This window comes from Coloeus monedula (genome assembly GCF_965178545.1).
Source record: "Coloeus monedula genome assembly, chromosome: 40".
Taxonomy (NCBI): Eukaryota; Metazoa; Chordata; class Aves; order Passeriformes; family Corvidae; genus Coloeus; species Coloeus monedula.
The window spans coordinates 1,376,049-1,395,463 of record NC_138820.1 but is presented as its reverse complement, the minus strand read 5'-3'; the positions used below and the strand labels follow the sequence as shown (position 1 = coordinate 1,395,463).

Below are 19,415 nucleotides of genomic sequence, written 5' to 3'. Positions count from 1 at the left end.
CCCCCTGGACCGCCCAAAAACTCCCCAGAACCCCCCAAAATCCCCCCAGGACCCCCAAATCCTCCCCGGGACCCCTCAAAATCCCTCCAGGACCTCCCAAAATCCCCCCAGGACCCCCCAAAATTCCCCCCAGGACCCCCCAAAATTCCCTCCAGGACCCCCCAAAATCCCCCCAGGACCCCCAAAATCCCGCCAGGACCCCCCAAAATTCCCTCCAGGATCCCCCAAAATCCCCTCAGGACCCCCCAAAATCCCCCCAAAATCCCCCAAATCCTCCCCGGGACCCCCCAAAATCCCTCCAAGACCCCCCAAAATCTCCCCAGAACCCCCCAAAATCCCCCCAGACCCCCAAATCCTCCCCGGGACCCCCCAAAATCCCGCCAGGACCCCCCAAAAATCCTCCTGGAACCCCCAAATCCTCCCCAGAACCCCCCAAAATCCCCCCAGGACCCCCAAATCCTCCCCGGGACCCCTCAAAATCCCTCCAGAACCCCCCAAAACTCCCTCCAGGACCCCCAAATCCTCCCCGGGACCCCCCCAAAATCCCCTCAGGACCCCAAAATCCCCCCAGGACCCCCCAAAATTCCCTCCAGGACCCCCCAAACCCCCCTGGGACCCCCCAAAATCCCTCCAGGACCCCCCAAAACTCCGAGTCGCCCCAAGCTCTGAAGGCCACCACGGTGTCCCTTTATTTGGGGGTGTCCCCGAGGGAGGGGGTGGCACCGGGGGTGTCCCCGAGGTGTCCCCAAGGTCCGGGGGGTGTCCCCAGGGTGTCCCCAGGGTGTCCCCAAAGTCCAGGGGGTGTCCCCAGGGTGTCCCCACGATGTCCCCAGGCTGTCCTGGGGTGTCCCCAGGGTGTCCCCAAGATGTCCTGGGTGTCCCCAGGGTGCTCCATGATGTCCCCAGGGTGTCCTGGGTGTCCCCAGGGTGTCCCCAAGATGTCCTGGGTGTCCCCAGGGTGTCCCCACGATGTCCCCAGGGTGTCCTGGGTGTCCCCAGGGTGCCCCACAATGTCCCCAAGATGTCCTGGGTGTCCCCAGGGTGTCCCCAGGGTGCCCCACGATGTCCCCAAGCTCTGGGGGCGTCTCCAGCGATGTCCCCGAGGTGTCCCCAACGAAGCCTCATTGTCCCAGCTTTGGGTGTCCCGAGGCCACCCCAGCGACGTCCCACGGTGTCCCCGAGGTGTCCCCAGGTGTCCCCAAGGCTCACGGGGGTGTCCCACGGTGTCCCCGAGGTGTCCCCAAGGTGTCCCCGAGGCTCACAGGGGTGTCCCCAAGGTGTCCCCAAGGTGTCCCACGATGTCCCCAAAGTGGCCCACGATGTCCCCAAGACTCATGGGGATGTCCCTCAGTGTCCCCGAGGTGTCCCACGGTGTCCCCGGGGTGTCCCCTTGGTGTCCCACGATGTCCCCAAGGCTCACAGGGGTGTCCCACGGTGTCCCCGAGGTGTCCCCGATGTCCCCAGGTGCTCTCAGGTACCCCCAGATGTCCCCAGGTGTCCCCTCGCTGCTCACTGCTCCAGCATGACCTCGCAGGCTCGGCCCAGCTCACCCAGTACCTGTCCCCAGGTGCTCTCAGGTGTCCCCTCACTGTGCCCAGGTGTCCCTGCTGTCCCCAGGTGCTCTCAGGTGTCCCCACTGTCCCCAGGTGTCCCCTTGGTGTCCCCACTGTCCCCAGCTGCTCTCAGGTGTCCCCAGGTGCCCCCACGTGTCCCCTCAGTGTCCCCACTGTCCCCAGGTGTCCCCAGGTGTCCCCCACTGTCCCCAGCTGCTCTCAGGTGCTCTCAGGTGTCCCCACTGTCCCCAGGTGTTCCCTCACTGTGCCCAGGTGTCCCCGCTGTCCCCAGCTGCTCTCAGGTGTCCCCAGGTGTCCCCAGGTGTCCCCAAGTGTCCCCACTGTCCCCAGGTGTCCCCTCACTGTGCCCAGCTGCTCTCAGGTGTCCCCAGGTGCCCCCACGTGTCCCCTCAGTGTCCCCAGGTGTCCCCTTGGTGTCCCCACTGTCCCCAGCTGCTCTCAGGTGTCCCCAGGTGCTCTCAGATGTCCCCAGGTGTCCCCAGGTGTCCCCAGGTGTCCCCCACTGTCCCCAGCTGCTCTCAGGTGTCCCCAGGTGTCCCCCACTGTCCCCAGGTGTCCCCAGGTGTCCCCTCGCTGGTCACTGCTCCAGCATGAGCTCGCAGGCTCGGGCCAGCTCGCCCAGGCGCCGCCGGGCGTAGTCCAGCCGGTTCAGGGCCAGCTGGCAGCTCTTGCGGGCGGCGTAGCTGGAGCCCTCGTGGGGCTGGCCCGTGGCCACCTGCGCGGGGGAGGGACACACCTGGGACCCCCCAAAACACACCTGGGACCCCCCAAAACACACCTGGGACCCCCGAAATCCACCTGGGACCACCCCAAAATCCACCTGGGACCCCCCAAAACCCACCTGGGACCCCCAAAATCCACCTGGGACCCCCCAAAATCCACCTGGGACTCCTCAAACCCACCTGGGACTCCCCAAAATCCACCTGGGACCCCCAAAACCCACCTGGGACTCCCCCAAAACCCACCTGGGACACCCCAAAATCCACCAAGGACTCCCCAAAATCCACCTGGGACCCCCCAAAATCCACCTGGGACTCCCCAAAATCCACCTGGGACACCCCAAACCCCCCCAAAACCCTCCCAAACCGAGCTGGGACTGCCCCAAACCCACCTGGGACCCCCCAAAATCCACCTGGGACTCCCCAAAATCCACCTGGGACCCCCAAAATCCACCTGGGACTCCCCAAAACCCACCTGGGACCACCCCAAAATCCACCTTGGACCCCCCCAAAATCCACCTGGGACCCCCCAAAACCCACCTGGGACCACCCCAAAACCCACCTGGGACTCCCCAAAATCCACCTGGGACCCCCCAAAATCCACCTGGGACTCCCCAAAATCCACCTTGGACCCCCAAAATCCACCTGGGACCCCCCCAAAACCCACCTGGGACCCCCCAAAATCCACCTGGGACCCCCCAAAATCCACCTGGGACCCCCCAAAACCCACCTGGGACCCCCCAAAATCCACCTGGGACCACCCCAAAACCCACCTGGGACCACCCCAAAATCCACCTGGGACACCCCAAAATCCACCTGGGACACCTCAAAACCCACCTGGGACTCCCCAAAATCCACCTGGGACCCCCCAAAATCCACCTGGGACTCCCCAAAATCCACCTGGGACCACCCCAAAATCCACCTGGGACTCCCCAAAATCCACCTTGGGCCCCCCAAAACCCACCTGGGACCCCCCAAAATCCACCTGGGACCACCCCAAAATCCACCTGGGACTCCCCAAAATCCACCTGGGACCCCCCAAACCCCCCCTGGCACCCCCCGGGGCCCGGGCAGGCCTCACCTGGGTCAGGTAGCGGATCTGGGCCGAGAGCTCGGCCTCCACCTTGGCCACGGCGGCGCCGAACTGGGCGGCCTGGCGGTCCAGGTGCCGCTCCTGGGGCTTCTCCTTGGACAGCTCCAGGATCACCAACCCTGGGGGGGCACCTGGGTCACACCTGGGGGCACCTGGGCACACCTGGGGGCACCTGTGGGCACCTGGGGCACACCTGGGGGCAGCTCAGACACACCTGGGCCACACCTGGGTCACACCTGGGCACACCTGGGGGGCATCTGGGCACACCTGGGGGCACCTGGGCACACCTGGGGGGCACCTGGGGGCTCCTGGACACACCTGGGGGCAGCTCAGACACACCTGGGCACACCTGGGTCACAGCTGGGGGGCACCTGGGGGGCACCTGGGCACACCTGGGGGTACCTGTGGGTACCTGCGGGTACCTGGGTCACACCTGGGCACACCTGGGCCACACCTGGGCCACACCTGGGGGCACCTGGGGCACACCTGGGCACAGCTGGGTCACACCTGGGCACACCTGGGCCACACCTGTGGGTACCTGGGTCACACCTGGGCACAGCTGGGGGTACCTGGGGGCACACCTGGGCACACCTGGGGGCACCTGGGCCACATCTGGGCCACACCTGGGGGGCATCTGGGCACACCTGGGGGCTCCTGGGGGCACCTGGACACACCTGGGGGCAGCTCAGACACACCTGGGCACAGCTGGGGGCACCTGGGGCACACCTGGGCACACCTGGGGCACACCTGGGGGCACCTGGGTCACACCTGGGGGCACCTGGGCCACACCTGGGTCACACCTGGGGGCACCTGGGGCACACCTGGGCACACCTGGGGCACACCTGGGGGCACCTGGGCACACCTGGGCCACACCTGGGGGCTCCTGGGGGCACCTGGGGCACAGCTGGGGGCACCTGGGCACACCTGGGGGCACCTGTGGGTACCTGGGTCACACCTGGGCACACCTGGGCACACCTGGGGGCTCCTGGGGGTACCTGGGGCACACCTGGGCCACACCTGGGGGCTCCTGGGGGCACCTGGGGGTACCTGGGGCACACCTGGGCACCCCCTGCCCCCTCCCCGTGACCTCTGACCCCACTGCCGACCGCCCCCTTTAAACCCCGCCCCCTTCGTCACCACGGCAACCGAAGCCCCGCCCACCGCACAACCGGAAGTGCTTCCCCGCACCCCCCCCGCCCCAAAAACCACCGGGACCCCGCCCCCTCCCGCCCGTCCCGCCCCGTCCCCGCGCACCCGCGTTCTGCAGGGAGGCGCCGATCTCCCGCTCCAGCTCCTCCAGCGCCCGCAGCCGCTCGTTCGCCACCCCGAACCCCGCCATGCCTCCCGCGCCGCCGCCGCTTCCGGCTCCTCCTCGGGCCGCTTCCGGTGCCCGCCGCCAATGGCAGCGCGGAGCTCTGGTCACGTGACAGGAAGCACCCGCCGGGGGGGGGGACGCTCTAGGCGGAACTCGATGGTGGCCGCTCTGGGAAATCTCGGTGGTTTCGGGTCCTCCGGGGTTGGTGAGCGTCGCGAAACCGCTTAAATCGCCCCAAATTCACCGCGAAACCGCCCGGAATCACCCCAAAATCAGAGTTCATTCACCGCAACGCCGCCGCCGCGCCCTCGATCCCCCTCAGACTCAGCCGTGAGGGGCGGGAGGAGACCTCGAGGGGGGATTTGGGCCGCGCTCTCCTCCTCTTTATGCCGCTTCCCTTCAGGCCCCGCCCCTTTATTCCCTTTTATGGCTCTTTCAGCGCTAAGCCACGCCCCCTTTTTCCTTTTTCAGAGCCGCTTTCCCTCAGGCCACGCCCCCAATTCCCTTTTATGGCGCTGCTCCCGAAGCCCCGCCCACTCTCCCCTCACGCTGGCCCCGCCCCCGTTTTTCCCGCGCTGTGACGTCATCGCTCGGCGCCGGTGAAGGAGCAGCGATGGCGGCGGTGGCGGCCCCGCGGGCCCCTCCGGCCGCGCCGCTGCTCGAGGCGCTCTCGGCGCTCTCGGCGCTGCCCCCGCACCGCCGGGCGATGCCCGGGCTCGTCCGCGGCCTCCGCGACAGCGCCGGCACCCAGGTACCGCCTGAGGGGAAACCGCGCCCCACCCCCCCCCCTCACACCGCCGCCTCAGGGATGGCGACCCCGCCTCAGGGATGGAAACACCCCCGGGCCTCCCTAAAAACCGGGATTCCCCTCAGGGACCCCGCCTCAGGGATGGAAACACCCCCGGGCCTCCCTAAAAACCGGGATTCCCCTCAGGGACCCCGCCTCAGGGATGGAAACACCCCCGGGCCTCTCTAAAAACCGGGATTCCCCTCAGGGACCCCGCCTCAGGGATGGAAACACCCCCGGGCCTCTCTAAAAACCGGGATTCCCCTCAGGGACCGGGATCGGGGTCTCCCCAAAAACCGGGATCCGCCTCAGGGATGGAAACACCCCAGGGCCTCTCTAAAAACCGGGATTCCCCTCAGGGACCCCGCCTCAGGGATGGAAACACCCCAGGGCCTCTCTAAAAACCGGGATTCCCCTCAGGGACCCCGCCTCAGGGATGGAAACACCCCAGGGCCTCTCTAAAAACCGGGATTCCCCTCAGGGACCCCGCCTCAGGGATGGAAACACCCCCGGGCCCCCCTAAAAACCGGGATTCCCCTCAGGGACCCCGCCTCAGGGATGGAAACACCCCCGGGCCTCCCTAAAAACCGGGATCCACCTCAGGGACCCCGCCTCAGGGATGGAAACACCCCCGGGCCTCCCTAAAAATCGGGATTCCCCTCAGGGACCCCGCCTCAGGGATGGAAACACCCCCGGGCCCTCCTAAAAACCGGGATTCCCCTCAGGGATTGGGATCGGGGTCTCCCCAAAAACCGGGATCCGCCTCAGGGATGGAAACACCCCCGGGCCTCCCTAAAAACCGGGATCCACCTCAGGGACCGGGATTGGGATCTCCCCAAAAACCGGGATCCCCCTCAGGGACCGGGATTGGGATCTCCCCAAAATCCGGGATCCCCCTCAGGGATGGAAACACCCCCGGGCCCCCCTAAAAACCGGGATCCACCTCAGGGACCGGGATCCCCCCTCAGGGATAGGAATCCGCCCCCCAAAAACCAGGATCCCCCTCAGAGAATGGAATCCCGCCCCCCAAAAACCGGGATCCCCCTCAGGGATCGAAACACCCCCGGGCCCCTCTAAAAACCGGGATCCCCCTCAGGGATTGGGACTGGGACCCCAAAATCCGGGTCTCCCTCAGGGATCGAAACCCCAAAAAACCGGGAATGCCCTCAGGGACCGGGACACCCCAAAAACCGGGATCCCCCCTCAGGGATTGGGACCACCCCAAAAAACCGGGATCCACCTCAGGGATCAAAACACCCCCACTCCCCCCAAAATCCGGGATCCCCTCAGGGGTCGGGATCCCCCCAAAATCTGGGATCCCCTCAGGGATTCGGATGCCCCCAAAAACCAGGATCCCCCCTCAGGGAATGGGATCCCCCCAAAATCTGGGATCCCCTCAGGGATGGGGCCCTCCTGACCCCCCACTGACCCCTGACCCCCCCGGACACCCCAGTGACCCCTGGGGACCCTCCTGACCCCTGACCCCCAGTCCCCTGTGAGCCTTGGCTGACCACTGACCCTGAGTGACCCCTGGCTGACCCCTGAGTGACCCCTGAGTGACCCCTGAGTGACCCCTGGGTGCCCCCTGCTGACCCCTGGCTGACCCCTGGGTGCCCCCTGTGTGACCCCTGAGTGACTCCTGAGTGACCCTTGCTGACCCCTGTATGACCCCTGGGTGCCCCCTGCTGACCCCTGGGTGCCCCCTGGCTGACCCCTGGGTGCCCCCTGGGTGACCCCTGAGTGACCCCTGGGTGACCCCTGGGTGCCCCCTGCTGACCACTGACCCGTGCTGACCACTGACCCCTGAGTGACCCCTGGGTGACCCCTGCTGACCCCTGGGTGCCCCCTGAGTGACCCCTGTGTGACCCCTGGGTGCCCCCTGTGTGACCCCTGAGTGACCACTGACCCGTGCTGACCACTGACCCCTGAGTGACCCCTGTGTGACCCCTACTGACCCCTGTGTGACCCCTGCTGACCCCTGTGTGCCCCCTGCTGACCCCTGAGTGACCCCTGTGTGACCCCTGCTGACCCCTGGCTGCCCCTGTCCCCCAGGCCGCCCTCGGGGGCCTCCTCGGCATCACCAGCGCCCGCCTGAGCTCCATGAAGACGCGGTGAGTGACAGCAGCGCCGGCCAATCAGGGCGCGGCGGCCGCCCGGCTGCTGCCTCCCCATTGGCTGCCGCTGCGGGTGGGCGGGGCGGGGCGATCGGCCAATCAACGCAGGGCTTGGGGGCGTGGCCGGCTCAGCGACCAATGAGAGGCCTCGTCCGGCACAGCTGGGCCGCCATTGGCTGGGGAGGAGCCAATCAGGGCGGGTTTAGCCCTGGAGACAGGACAGCCAATCAGGAGGAGGGGGCGTGGCTGCTGTAACATCTCCGCTCCTTGATTGGCTGAGCCGTTGTGGGCGGGGCTTTGAGCAGCCAATCAGAAGCTGCCGTTGTTGGGGGTTTAACTATTGGGGGTGGGGCTTGCTTCTCATTGGCTGCTGGGTGTGGGGTGGGCGTGGCTTCACTGCAACCAATCAGAATCCAGCCGTGAGCCACGTCCCTCCATACGATGGCCTTATATGGAAAGTGGGCGGGGCAGGGTGGGGCAGGGGGGCGTGTCTGGGCTCAGCCAATGGCGTTGGAGGGGCGGGGCAGGGGGCGTGTCCGGGCTCAGCCAATGGCGTTGCAGAGCCTGGGGGGCGTGTCCCGGCTCAGCCAATGGCGTTGCAGGTTGGAGGGGCGGGGCAGGGGGCGTGTCCGGGCTCAGCCAATGGCGTTGCGGGTTCGAGGGGCGGGGCAGGGGGCGTGTCCGGGCTCAGCCAATGGCGTTGCAGGTTCGAGGGGCGGGGCAGGGGGCGTGTCCGGGCTCAGCCAATGGCGTTGCAGAGCCCGGGGGGCGTGTCCCGGCTCAGCCAATGGCGTTGCAGAGCCCGGGGGGCGTGTCCCGGCTCAGCCAATGGCGTTGCAGGTTCGAGGGGCTGTGCCTGCTGTCCCTGCTGGTCAGCGAGAGCCCCAGCGAGGCCTTCCAGCAGCACTGCCTGGGCTGGCTGCGCCTGCTGCAGCACCTGCTCCAGGTGAGCGCCACGCGCCGGCGGCACCCGGGGGAGCCTGGGGGAGCCTGGGGGTACCTGGGGGTACCTGGGGGTACCTGGGGGCACCTGGGGGGCACCTGGGGGTACCTGGGAGGGGTGGGACACACCTGGGACACACCTGGGGGTACCTGGGCACACCTGGGGGTACCTGGGGGGCACCTGGGGGTACCTGGGAGGGGTGGGACACACCTGGGGCACACCTGGGGCACACCTGGGGCACACCTGGGGCACACCTGGGGGTACCTGGGGGGCACCTGGGAGGCACCTCGGGGCACCTGGGGGAGCCTGGGGGTACCTGGGGGTACCTGGGGGGCACCTGGGGGTACCTGGGAGGGGTGGGACACACCTGGGGCACCTGGGGGCACACCTGGGGCACACCTGGGGGTACCTGGGGGGCACCTGGGAGGCACCTCGGGGCACCTGGGGGAGCCTGGGGGTACCTGGGGGCACCTGGGCACACCTGGGACACACCTGGGCACACCTGGGCACACCTGGGGGTACCTGGGACACACCTGGGCACACCTGGGGGCACCTGGGACACACCTGGGAGTAGCTGGGGGGCACCTGGGGGCACCTGGGGGTACCTGGAACACACCTGGGGGCACCTGGGAGGGGTGGGGCACACCTGGGGCACACCTGGGGCACACCTGGGCACACCTGGGGGTACCTGGGACACACCTGGGGGGGCACCTGGGGGAGCCTGGGGGCACCCGGGGGTACCTGGGAGGGGTGGGACACACCTGGGCACACCTGGGGGTACCTGGGCACACCTGGGGGGGCACCTGGGGGAGCCTGGGGGCACCCGGGGGTACCTGGGAGGGGTGGGACACACCTGGGAGGCACCTCGGGGCACCTGGGGGAGCCTGGGGGTACCTGGGACACACCTGGGCACACCTGGGGGTACCTGGGCACACTTGGGCTCACCTGGGCACACTTGGGGCACACCTGGGCACACCTGGGGGCACACCTGGGCACACCTGGGCACAGCTGGGGGAGCCTGTGGGGGGCTGGGACACACCTGGGGTGGTTTTAATGATTTTTGGGGTGATTTTAACGGGTTTTGGGCTGATTCTCACTCATTCTGGGGTGATTTTAACGATTTTTGGGGTGATTTTAACGATTTTTGGGGTGATTTTAAGGATTTTTGGGGTGATTCTCGTTCATTTTGGGGTGGTTTTAAACGATTTTTGGGGTGATTTTAACGATTTTTGGGGTGGTTCTTAAGGATTTTTGGGGTGGTTTTAACGATTTTTGGGCTGATTCTCATTCATTGTGGGGTGGTTTTAAACGATTTTTGGGGTGATTTTAACGGTTTTTGGGGCGGTTTTACTGATTTTTGAGGTGATTTAAACGATTTTTGGGCTGATTCTCACTCATTGTGGGGTGGTTTTTAACGATTTTTGGGGTGGCTTTAACGATTTTTGGGGTGATTTTAACGCTTTTTGGGCTGATTCTCGCTTGTTCTGGGGTGGTTTTTAACAATTTTTGGGGTGATTTTAACGATTTTTGGGCTGATTCTCACTCATTGTGGGGTGGTTTTTAACGATTTTTGGGGTTATTTTAACGATTTTTGGGCTGATTTTAACGATTTTGAGCTGATTTTAACGAGTTTTGGGGCGATTTTAACGAGTTTTGGGCTGATTCTCACTCATCCCGAGCTGCTTCCCCTCGATTTTGGTGCCGTTTCCACCAATTCCGGCCTCTCCCGGGGCCGTTTCGAGCGGGGTTTTTTTGGAGATGGGGGTGGGGGAGGGGAATCTCTGATTTTGGGGAGGGGTCCTGACCCTGCCCGGGCCCCCCCCCAGTCGCAGGACCCCCCCCCCACGGTGGCGCTGGGGGTGTCGGTGCTGCGGGAGCTGCTGCGCTTCTCGGCACAGCTGCCGGAGCTGGCGCGGGACATCGGCACCAACCACATCCCCGGCATCCTCACCTCGCTGCTCGCCCTGCGCCCCGAGGTACCCAGCGAGCGGGAATGGGGCAAAAACGGGCAAAAACGGGGTTAAAATGGGCAAAAACGGGGTTAAAATGGGTCAAAACCGGGGTAAAAATGGGGTTAAAATGGGTAAAAGCGGGGCGGGCCATCGGCACCGAGCACATCCCCGGCATCCTCACCTCGCTGCTCGCCCTGCGCCCCGAGGTACCCAGCGAGCGGGAATGGGGCAAAAACGGGCAAAAACGGGCAAAAACGGGGTTAAAATGGGCAAAAACGGGCAAAAACGGGGTTAAAATGGGCAAAAACGGGGTTAAAATGGGGTTAAAATGGGTAAAAGCGGGGCGGGCCATCGGCACCGAGCACATCCCGGCATCCTCACCTCGCTGCTCGCCCTGAGGTACCCAGGGAGCGGGAATGGGGCAAAATGGGGGAAAAACTGGAAAAAACGGGGTTAAAATGGGAAAAAACGGGCAAAACCGGGGTTAAAATGGGTAAAAATGGGTTAAAATGGGGTTAAAATGGGTAAAAGCGGGGTGGGCCATCGGCACCGAGCACATCCCGGCATCCTCACCTTGGTGCTCGCCCTGAGGTACCCAGGGAGCGGGAATGGGGCAAAAACGGGCAAAAATGGGAAAAAACGGGGTTAAAATGGGCAAAAATGGGCAAAACCGGGGTTAAAATGGGCAAAAACGGGCAAAAATGGGGTTAAAATGGGCAAAAATGGGGTTAAAATGGGTAAAAATGGGGTTAAAACGGGGTTTAAATGGGTTAAAATGGGGTTAAAATGGGTAAAAACGGGGCGGGCCATCGGCACCGAGCACATCCCGGCATCCTCACCTCGCTGCTCGCCCTGAGGTACCCAGGGAACGGGAATGGGGCAAAATGGGGGAAAAACTGGAAAAAACGGGGTTAAAATGGGCAAAAATGGGCAAAACCGGGGTTAAAATGGGCAAAAACGGGCAAAAATGGGGTTAAAATGGGCAAAAATGGGGTTAAAATGGGTAAAAATGGGGTTAAAACGGGGTTTAAATGGGTTAAAATGGGGTTAAAATGGGTAAAAACGGGGCGGGCCATCGGCACCGAGCACATCCCGGCATCCTCACCTCGCTGCTCGCCCTGAGGTACCCAGGGAGCGGGAATGGGGCAAAATGGGGGAAAAACGGGAAAAAACGGGGTTAAAATGGGAAAAAACGGGAAAAAACAGGGAAAAAACGGGGTTAAAATGGGCAGAAACGGGGTTAAAATGGGCAAAAACGGGGTTTAAATGGGCAAAAATGGGCAAAAATGGGAAAAAACGGGGTTAAAATGGGTAAAAATGGGGTTAAAATGGGTAAAAATGGGGTTAAAATGGGTAAAAATGGGGCGGGCCATCGGCACCGAGCACATCCCGGCATCCTCACCTTGGTGCTCGCCCTGAGGTACCCAGGGAACGGGAATGGGGCAAAATGGGGGAAAAACGGGAAAAAACGGGGTTAAAATGGGCAAAAACGGGGTTAAAATGGGTCAAAACGGGGTTAAAATGGGAAAAAACGGGGTTAAAATGGGCAAAAATGGGAAAAAATGGGGTTAAAATGGGTTAAAACGGGCTTAAAATGGGTAAAAATGGGGCGGGCCATCGGCACCGAGCACATCCTGGCATCCTCACCTTGGTGCTCGCCCTGAGGTACCCAGGGACCGGGAATGGGGCAAAAACGGGAAAAAATGGGAAAAAACGGGGTTAAAATGGGAAAAAATGGGAAAAAACGGGGTTAAAATGGGAAAAAACGGGAAAAAACGGGGAAAAAACGGGGTTAAAATGGGCAAAAACGGGGTTAAAATGGGCAAAAATGGGTAAAAACGGGGTTAAAATGGGCAAAAATGGGAAAAAACGGGGTTAAAATGGGTAAAAGTGGGGCGGGCCATCGGCACCGAGCACATCCCGGCATCCTCACCTCGCTGCTCGCCCTGAGGTACCCAGGGAGCGGGAATGGGGCAAAAACGGGCAAAAATGGGGTTAAAATGGGAAAAAACGGGAAAAAACGGGGAAAATACGGGGTTAAAATGGGCAAAAACGGGGTTAAAATGGGGTTAAAATGGGTAAAAGCGGGGCGGGCCATCGGCACCGAGCACATCCCCGGCATCCTCACCTTGGTGCTCGCCCTGAGGTACCCAGGGAGCGGGAAATGGGGCAAAAACGGGCAAAAATGGGGTTAAAATGGGCAAAAATGGGTAAAAATGGGGTTAAAATGGGTTAAAATGGGGTTAAAATGGAGGAAGTGGAGTTAAGATGGCTAAAAATGGGGTTAAAATGCGAAAAAACGGGGTAAAGATGGGCAAAACCGGGGTTAAAATGGGTAAAAATGGAGTTAAAATGAGTAAAAATGGGAAAAAAGGGGGAAGAAATGGGGTTAAAAGGGGTAAAAGTGGAGTTAAAATGGGATTAAAATGGAGGAAATGGGGTTAAAATGGGAAAAAATGGGATAAAACCGGGAAAAAATGGAGTTAAAATGGGGTTAAAATGGGGGGACCGGGGGGGAAATGGGGGGGAATGGGGATAAAGGGGCTTCGAGGGGGGGGAAATGGGAACAAAAGGGGTGAAAATGGGGGAAAATGGGGTGAAAATGGGTGAAAATGGGAATAAAGAGAGTTAAAATGGGAATAAATTGAGTTAAAGTGGGTCTGGGGGCGTTTTTGGGGGGTTTGAAATGGGTCTGGGGGCGTTTTTGGGGTTTGAAATGGGTCTGGGGGCGTTTTTGGGGGGGTTGAAATGGGTCTGGGGGCGTTTTTGGGGTTTGAAATGGGTCTGGGGTCTTTCAAAAGGGTCGAGGGAGAACCCCCAGAACAATTTGGGGAGGGGTCCTGAGGAGATTTTGGGGCATTTCTGGGAATTTTGGGATCTGGGCCATTTGGGGGAGGGGTCTCGGGGGTCGCCCCGAATTTGGGGAGGGGTCCCGGAGGGGTCCCCAGGAATTTGAGGAGGGGTCCCGGGGGGGTCCCCAGGAATTTGGGGAGGGGTCTCGGGGGGGTCCCCAGAAATTTGGGGAGGGGTCCTGAGGAGATTTTGGGGCATTTCTGGGAATTTTGGGATCTGGGCCATTTGGGGAGGGGTCCCGGGGGTCGCCCCGAATTTGGGGAGGGGTCTCGGGGGGGTCCCCAGGAATTTGGGGAGGGGTCTCAAGGAGATTTTGGGGCATTTCTGGGAATTTTGGGATCTGGGCCATTTGGGGAGGGGTCCTGGGGGTCGCCCCGAATTTGGGGAGGGGTCTCGGGGGGGGTCCCCAGGAATTTGGGGGGGGGTCCCCAGGAATTTGGGGAGGGGTCTTGAGGAGATTTTGGGGCATTTCTGGGAATTTTGGGATCTGGGCCATTTGGGGGAGGGGTCCTGGGGGTCGCCCCGAATTTGGGGAGGGGTCTCGGGGGGGTCCCCAGGAATTTGAGGAGGGGTCCCGGGGGGGTCCCCAGGAATTTGGGGAGGGGTCTCGGGGGGGTCCCCAGAAATTTGGGGAGGGGTCCCCAGGAATTTGGTGGGGGTCTCGAGGAGATTTTGGGGCATTTCTGGGAATTTTGGGATCTCGGCCATTTGGGGGAGGGGTCCCGGGGGTTGCCCCGAATTTGGGGAGGGGTCCCGGGGGTCGCCCCGAATTTGGGGAGGGGTCTCGGGGGGGTCCCCAGGAATTTGGGGGGGGGTCCCCAGGAATTTGGGGGGGGTCTTGAGGAGATTTTGGGGTATTTCTGGGAATTTTGGGATCTGGGCCATTTGGGGGAGGGGTCCCGGGGGTCGCCCCGAATTTGGGGAGGGGTCCCGGGGGTCACCTTGGATTTGGGGGGGGTCTCGAGGAGATTTTGGGGCATTTCTGGGAATTTTGGGATCTGGGCCATTTGGGGGAGGGGTCCCGGGGGTCCCCAGGAATTTGGGGAGGGGTCTCGGGGGTCGCCCCGAATTTGGGGAGGGGTCTCGGGGGGGGTCCCCAGGAATTTGGGGGGGGGTCCCCAGGAATTTGGGGAGGGGTCTTGAGGAGATTTTGGGGCATTTCTGGGAATTTTGGGATCTCGGCCATTTGGGGGAGGGGTCCCGGGGGTCCCCAGGAATTTGGGGAGGGGTCCCGGGGGGGTCCCCAGGAATTTGGGGAGGGGTCTCGAGGAGATTTTGGGGCATTTCTGGGAATTTTGGGATCTGGGCCATTTGGGGGAGGGGTCCTGGGGGTCGCCCCGAATTTGGGGAGGGGTCCCGGGGGTCGCCCCAAATTTGGGGAGGGGTCTCGGGGGGGTCCCCAGGAATTTGGGGGGGGGTCCCCAGGAATTTGGGGGGGGTCCCAAGGAGATTTTGGGGCATTTCTGGGAATTTTGGGATCTGGGCCATTTGGGGGAGGGGTCCCGGGGGTCCCCAGGAATTTGGGGAGGGGTCCTGGGGGTCGCCCCGAATTTGGGGAGGGGTCCCGGGGGTCACCTTGGATTTGGGGAGGGGTCTTGAGGAGATTTTGGGGCATTTCTGGGAATTTTGGGATCTGGGCCATTTGGGGGAGGGGTCCTGGGGGTCGCCCCGAATTTGGGGAGGGGTCCCGGGGGGGTCCCCAGGAATTTGAGGAGGGGTCCCGGGGGGGTCCCCAGGAATTTGGGGGGGGTCTCGAGGAGATTTTGGGGCATTTCTGGGAATTTTGGGATCTGGGCCATTTGGGGGAGGGGTCCCGGGGGTCGCCCCAAATTTGGGGAGGGGTCTCGGGGGGGTCCCCAGGAATTTGGGGGGGGGTCCCCAGGAATTTGGGGGGGGTCCTGAGGAGATTTTGGGGCATTTCTGGGAATTTTGGGATCTGGGCCATTTGGGGGAGGGGTCCCGGGGGTCGCCCCAAATTTGGGGAGGGGTCTCGGGGGGGTCCCCAGGAATTTGGGGGGGGGTCCCCAGGAATTTGGGGGGGGTCTCGAGGAGATTTTGGGGCATTTCTGGGAATTTTGGGATCTGGGCCATTTGGGGGAGGGGTCCCGGGGGTTCCCAGGAATTTGGGGGGGGTCCCGGGGGTCACCCCGAATTTGGGGAGGGGTCCCGGGGGTCCGCAGCCGCTCCCCCCCCAGTGCGAGGTGCCCACCCTGGAGGGGATCCAGTCGTGCCTCAGCTCCTACCCCGGCGCCTGCGGCTCCATGAGGGTGAGACCCCTCCCCAAATCCCGCCGGGGGGCCCCAAAAATCGGGGGGAATTTGGGGAGGGGTCCTGACGGCCAAAATCCTCCCAAAATCCTCTAAAATTCTCCTAAAATCCCTCCAAATCCTTCTAAAATCCGCCCAAAATCCCTCAAATCCACCCAAAATCCTCCCAAATCTCTCAAAGTCTCTCCAAATCCATCCAAAATTCTTCGAAATCCACCCAAAATCCCTCCAAATCCACCCAAAATCCCTCCAAATCCACCCAAAATCCCTCAAAATCCACCCAAAATCCTCCTAAATCCACCCAAAATCCCTCAAAATCCACCCAAAATCCCTCCAAATCCACCCAAAATCCCTCAAAATCCTCCCAAAATCCTCCCAAATCCCTCAAAATCCCTCCAAATCCACCCAAAATCCCTCAAAATCCACCCAAAATCCTCCTAAATCCACCCAAAATCCCTCCAAATCCACCCAAAATCCCTCAAAATCTTCCCAAAATCCTCCCAAATCCCTCAAAATCCCTCCAAATCCATCCAAAATCCTCCCAAAATCCCCTAAAATTCTCCTAAAATCCCTCAAAATCTTCTTAAATCTACCCAAAATTCCTCCAAATCCATCCAAAATCCCTCAAAATCCTCCCAAAATCCCCGAAATCCACTCCAAAAACCCCCAAAATCTCCCAAAATCCACCCAAAATCCTTCAAAATCCTCCCAAAATCCCCTAAAATTCTCCTAAAATCCCCCCAAATCCTCCTAAAATCCTCCAAATCCACCCAAAATCCCCCAAAATCCTCCCAAAATCCCCTAAAATTCTCCCAAAATCCCCCATAAATCCTAAAATCCTCCCAAAATCCTCCCAAATCCCTCAAAATCCTCCCAAAATCCCCTAAAATTCTCCTAAAATCCCCCCAAATCCTCCTAAAATCTCCCAAAATCCCTCAAAATCCACCCAAAATCCCTCAAAATCCACCCAAAATCCCTCAAAATCCTCCCAAATCCCTCCCAAATTCTCCCCAAATCCCCCCAAAGTCCCCCAAAATTCTCCCAAATTCTCCCAAAATCCCCCTAAAATCCCCCAAAATCCTCCCAAAATCCACCCAAAATCCCTCAAAATCCTCCCAAATCCCTCAAAATCCTCCCAAATTCTCCCCAAATCCCCCCAAAGTCCCCCAAAATTCTCCCAAATTCTCCCAAAATCCTCCTAAAATCCCCCTAAAATCCCTTAAAATCCCCCAAAATCCCCCCAAATCCCCCCCAAATTTCCCCAAAATTCCCCAAATTCTCCCCAAATCTCCCCCAAATCCACTCCAAAAACCCCCAAATCCACCCAAAATCTACTCAAAATCCATTCCAAATCCACTGCAAAAACCCCCAAATACCCCCAAAATCCCCCCAAAATCCCCCCAAACTCCCCAAAATCCCCCCAAATCCCCCAAATCCCCCCCAAATTTCCCCAAAATTCCCCAAATTCTCCCCAAGTCTCCCCCAAATCCACTCCAAAAACCCCCAAATCCACCCAAAATCCACCCAAAATCCACTCAAAATCCATTCCAAATCCACTGCAAAAACCCCCAAATACCCCCAAATTCCCCCCAAAAATCCCCAAATCCCCCCAAAATCCCCCAAATTCCCCCCAAAAATCCCCAAATCCCCCCAAAATCCCCCAAATTCCCCCCAAAAATCCCCAAATCCCCCCAAAATCCCCCAAATTTCCCCCAAAAATCCCCAAATCCCCCCAAAATCCCCCAAATTTCCCCCAAAAATCCCCAAATCCCCCCAAAATCCCCCAAATTCCCCCCAAAAATCCCCAAATCCCCCCAAAATCCCCCAAATTTCCCCAAAATCCCCAAAGCCCCCCCCCCAAATCCCCCTGAAATCCCCGAAATCCCCCCAAATTTCCCCAAAATCCACCCAAAATCCCCCCAAATCCACCCAAAATCCCGTCAGGATCCCCTCAAACTCCCCCAAATCCTCCCCAAATCCCCCAAAATCCCCAAATCCCCCGAATTCTCCCCAAATTTCAGGGCAAGTTGGCCGCGCATTTCCTGGCCCGCATCGACAGCGAGAACCCGCGGCTGCAGCAGGTGGGGGGGGGGCCCGAATTTGGGGCGATTTGGGGCTTTTTGGGGGGTCTGGGGGGGCCTGGGGTGGGGTTGGGGGGGTCTCAGGAGAGGTTTGGGGGGATTTTGGGGGATTTTGGGTGGATTTTGGGGGGGATTTGGGTTTTTTTGGGGGGGGATTTTGGGGGGATTTGGGGTGAATTTTGGGATTTGGGGTGAATTTTGGGGGGATTTGGGGGATTTTGAGTGGATTTTGGGGTGGATTTGGGGTTTTTGGGGGGGATTTGGGGTTTTTTGGGGGGGATTTGGGGTTTTTGGGGGGGATTTGGGGGATTTTGAGTGGATTTTGGGGGGTTTTGGGGGCGATTTGGGGGGTTCAGGGTGGATTTGGGGTTTTTTGGGGGGATTTGGGGGATTTTAGGAGGCATTTGGGGTGAATTTTGGGATTTTGGTGAATTTTGGGGGGATTTGGGGGATTTTGAGTGGATTTTGGGGGGTTTTGGGGGCGATTTGGGGGGTTCAGGGTGGATTTGGGGTGGATTTGGGGTTTTTTGGGGGGATTTTGGGGTTTTTTGGGGGGATTTGGGGTGGATTTTAGGAGGCATTTGGGGTGAATTTTGGGATTTTGGTGAATTTTGGGGGGATTTGGGGGATTTTGAGTGGATTTTGGGGGGTTTTGGGGGCGATTTGGGGGGTTCAGGGTGGATTTTGGGGTGGATTTGGGGTTTTTGGGGGGGATTTGGGGTTTTTGGGGGGGATTTTGGGGATTTTAGGAGGCATTTGGGGTGAATTTTGGGATTTTGGTGAATTTTGGGGGGATTTGGGGGATTTTGAGTGGATTTTGGGGGGTTTTGGGGGCAGTTTGGGGTTTCAGGGTGGATTTGGGGTGGATTTTTGGGTTTTTTGGGGGGATTTGGGTGATTTTAGGTGGCATTTGGGGGAATTTGGGGTGAATTTTGGGATTTGGGGCGTATTTTGGGGGGATTTGGAGGATTTTGAGGGGATTTTGGGGGGTTTTGGGGGCGATTTGGGGGATTCAGGGTGGATTTGGGGATTTTGGGGTGGATTTGGGGTGGATTTGGGGTTTTTTGGGGGGATTTGGGGTTTTTTGGGGGGATTTGGGGTTTTTGGGGGGGATTTGGGGGATTTTAGGAGGCATTTGGGGTGAATTTTGGGATTTTGGTGAATTTTGGGGGGATTTGGGGGATTTTGAGTGGATTTTGGGGGGTTTTGGGGGCAATTTGGGGTTTCAGGGTGGATTTGGGGATTTTGGGGTGGATTTGGGGTTTTGCGGGGGATTTTGGGGGAATTTGGGGTTTTTGGGGGGGATTTGGGGGATTTTAGGAGGCATTTGGGGTGAATTTTGGGATTTTGGTGAATTTTGGGGGGATTTGGAGGATTTTGAGTGGATTTTGGGGGGTTTTGGGGGCAATTTGGGGTTTCAGGGGGGTTTTGGGGGGGATTTTGGGGGGATTTGGGGTTTTTTGGGGGGATTTGGGGGATTTTAGGAGGCATTTGGGGTGAATTTTGGGATTTTGGTGAATTTTGGGGGGATTTGGGGGATTTTGAGTGGATTTTGGGGGGGTTTGGGGGCAGTTTGGGGTTTCAGGGTGGATTTGGGGATTTTGGGGTGGATTTGGGGTTTTGGGGGGGATTTTGGGGGAATTTGGGGTTTTTTGGGGGGATTTGGGGGATTTTAGGAGGCATTTGGGGTGAATTTTGGGATTTTGGTGAATTTTGG

General features: G+C 60.1%; 2 protein-coding genes and 1 long non-coding RNA gene across 6 annotated transcripts in view; 2 read left to right on the top strand and 1 right to left on the bottom strand.

The window, feature by feature from the left end:
* Positions 1-692: 692 nt before the first annotated feature.
* LOC309584482 lies at positions 693-2,258 on the top strand. The gene is made up of 3 exons (XR_014227237.1): positions 693-1,805; positions 1,866-1,904; positions 2,137-2,258. It is a non-coding gene; the product is annotated as an uncharacterized lncRNA (long non-coding RNA).
* Positions 1,933-5,068, bottom strand: MED11 (mediator complex subunit 11). The gene is made up of 3 exons (XM_082300517.1): positions 4,641-5,068; positions 3,375-3,505; positions 1,933-2,289 (listed from the first exon to the last, which is right to left on the bottom strand). The coding sequence occupies exons 1-3, from the start codon at positions 4,723-4,725 to the stop codon at positions 2,152-2,154; spliced, it is 354 nt and encodes a 117-aa protein (XP_082156643.1). The 5' UTR covers positions 4,726-5,068; the 3' UTR covers positions 1,933-2,151.
* Positions 5,069-5,305: 237 nt separating this feature from the next.
* Positions 5,306-19,415, top strand: part of PELP1 (proline, glutamate and leucine rich protein 1) — a 44,035-nt gene continuing 29,925 nt past the window's right edge. The window contains exons 1-6 of one of the 4 annotated variants that reach the window (XM_082300512.1): positions 5,306-5,452; positions 7,541-7,599; positions 8,443-8,548; positions 10,372-10,521; positions 15,546-15,617; positions 17,639-17,698. In XM_082300512.1, coding sequence (XP_082156638.1) covers positions 5,315-5,452; positions 7,541-7,599; positions 8,443-8,548; positions 10,372-10,521; positions 15,546-15,617; positions 17,639-17,698 — 585 coding nt within the window. In that variant the 5' untranslated portion in view covers positions 5,306-5,314. Of the gene's footprint in view, positions 5,453-7,540; positions 7,600-8,442; positions 8,549-10,371; positions 10,522-10,547; positions 10,704-15,530; positions 15,618-17,638; positions 17,699-19,415 lie in introns of those variants that run through there. The other 3 variants (XM_082300511.1, XM_082300513.1, XM_082300514.1) reach the window with 3 other exon arrangements.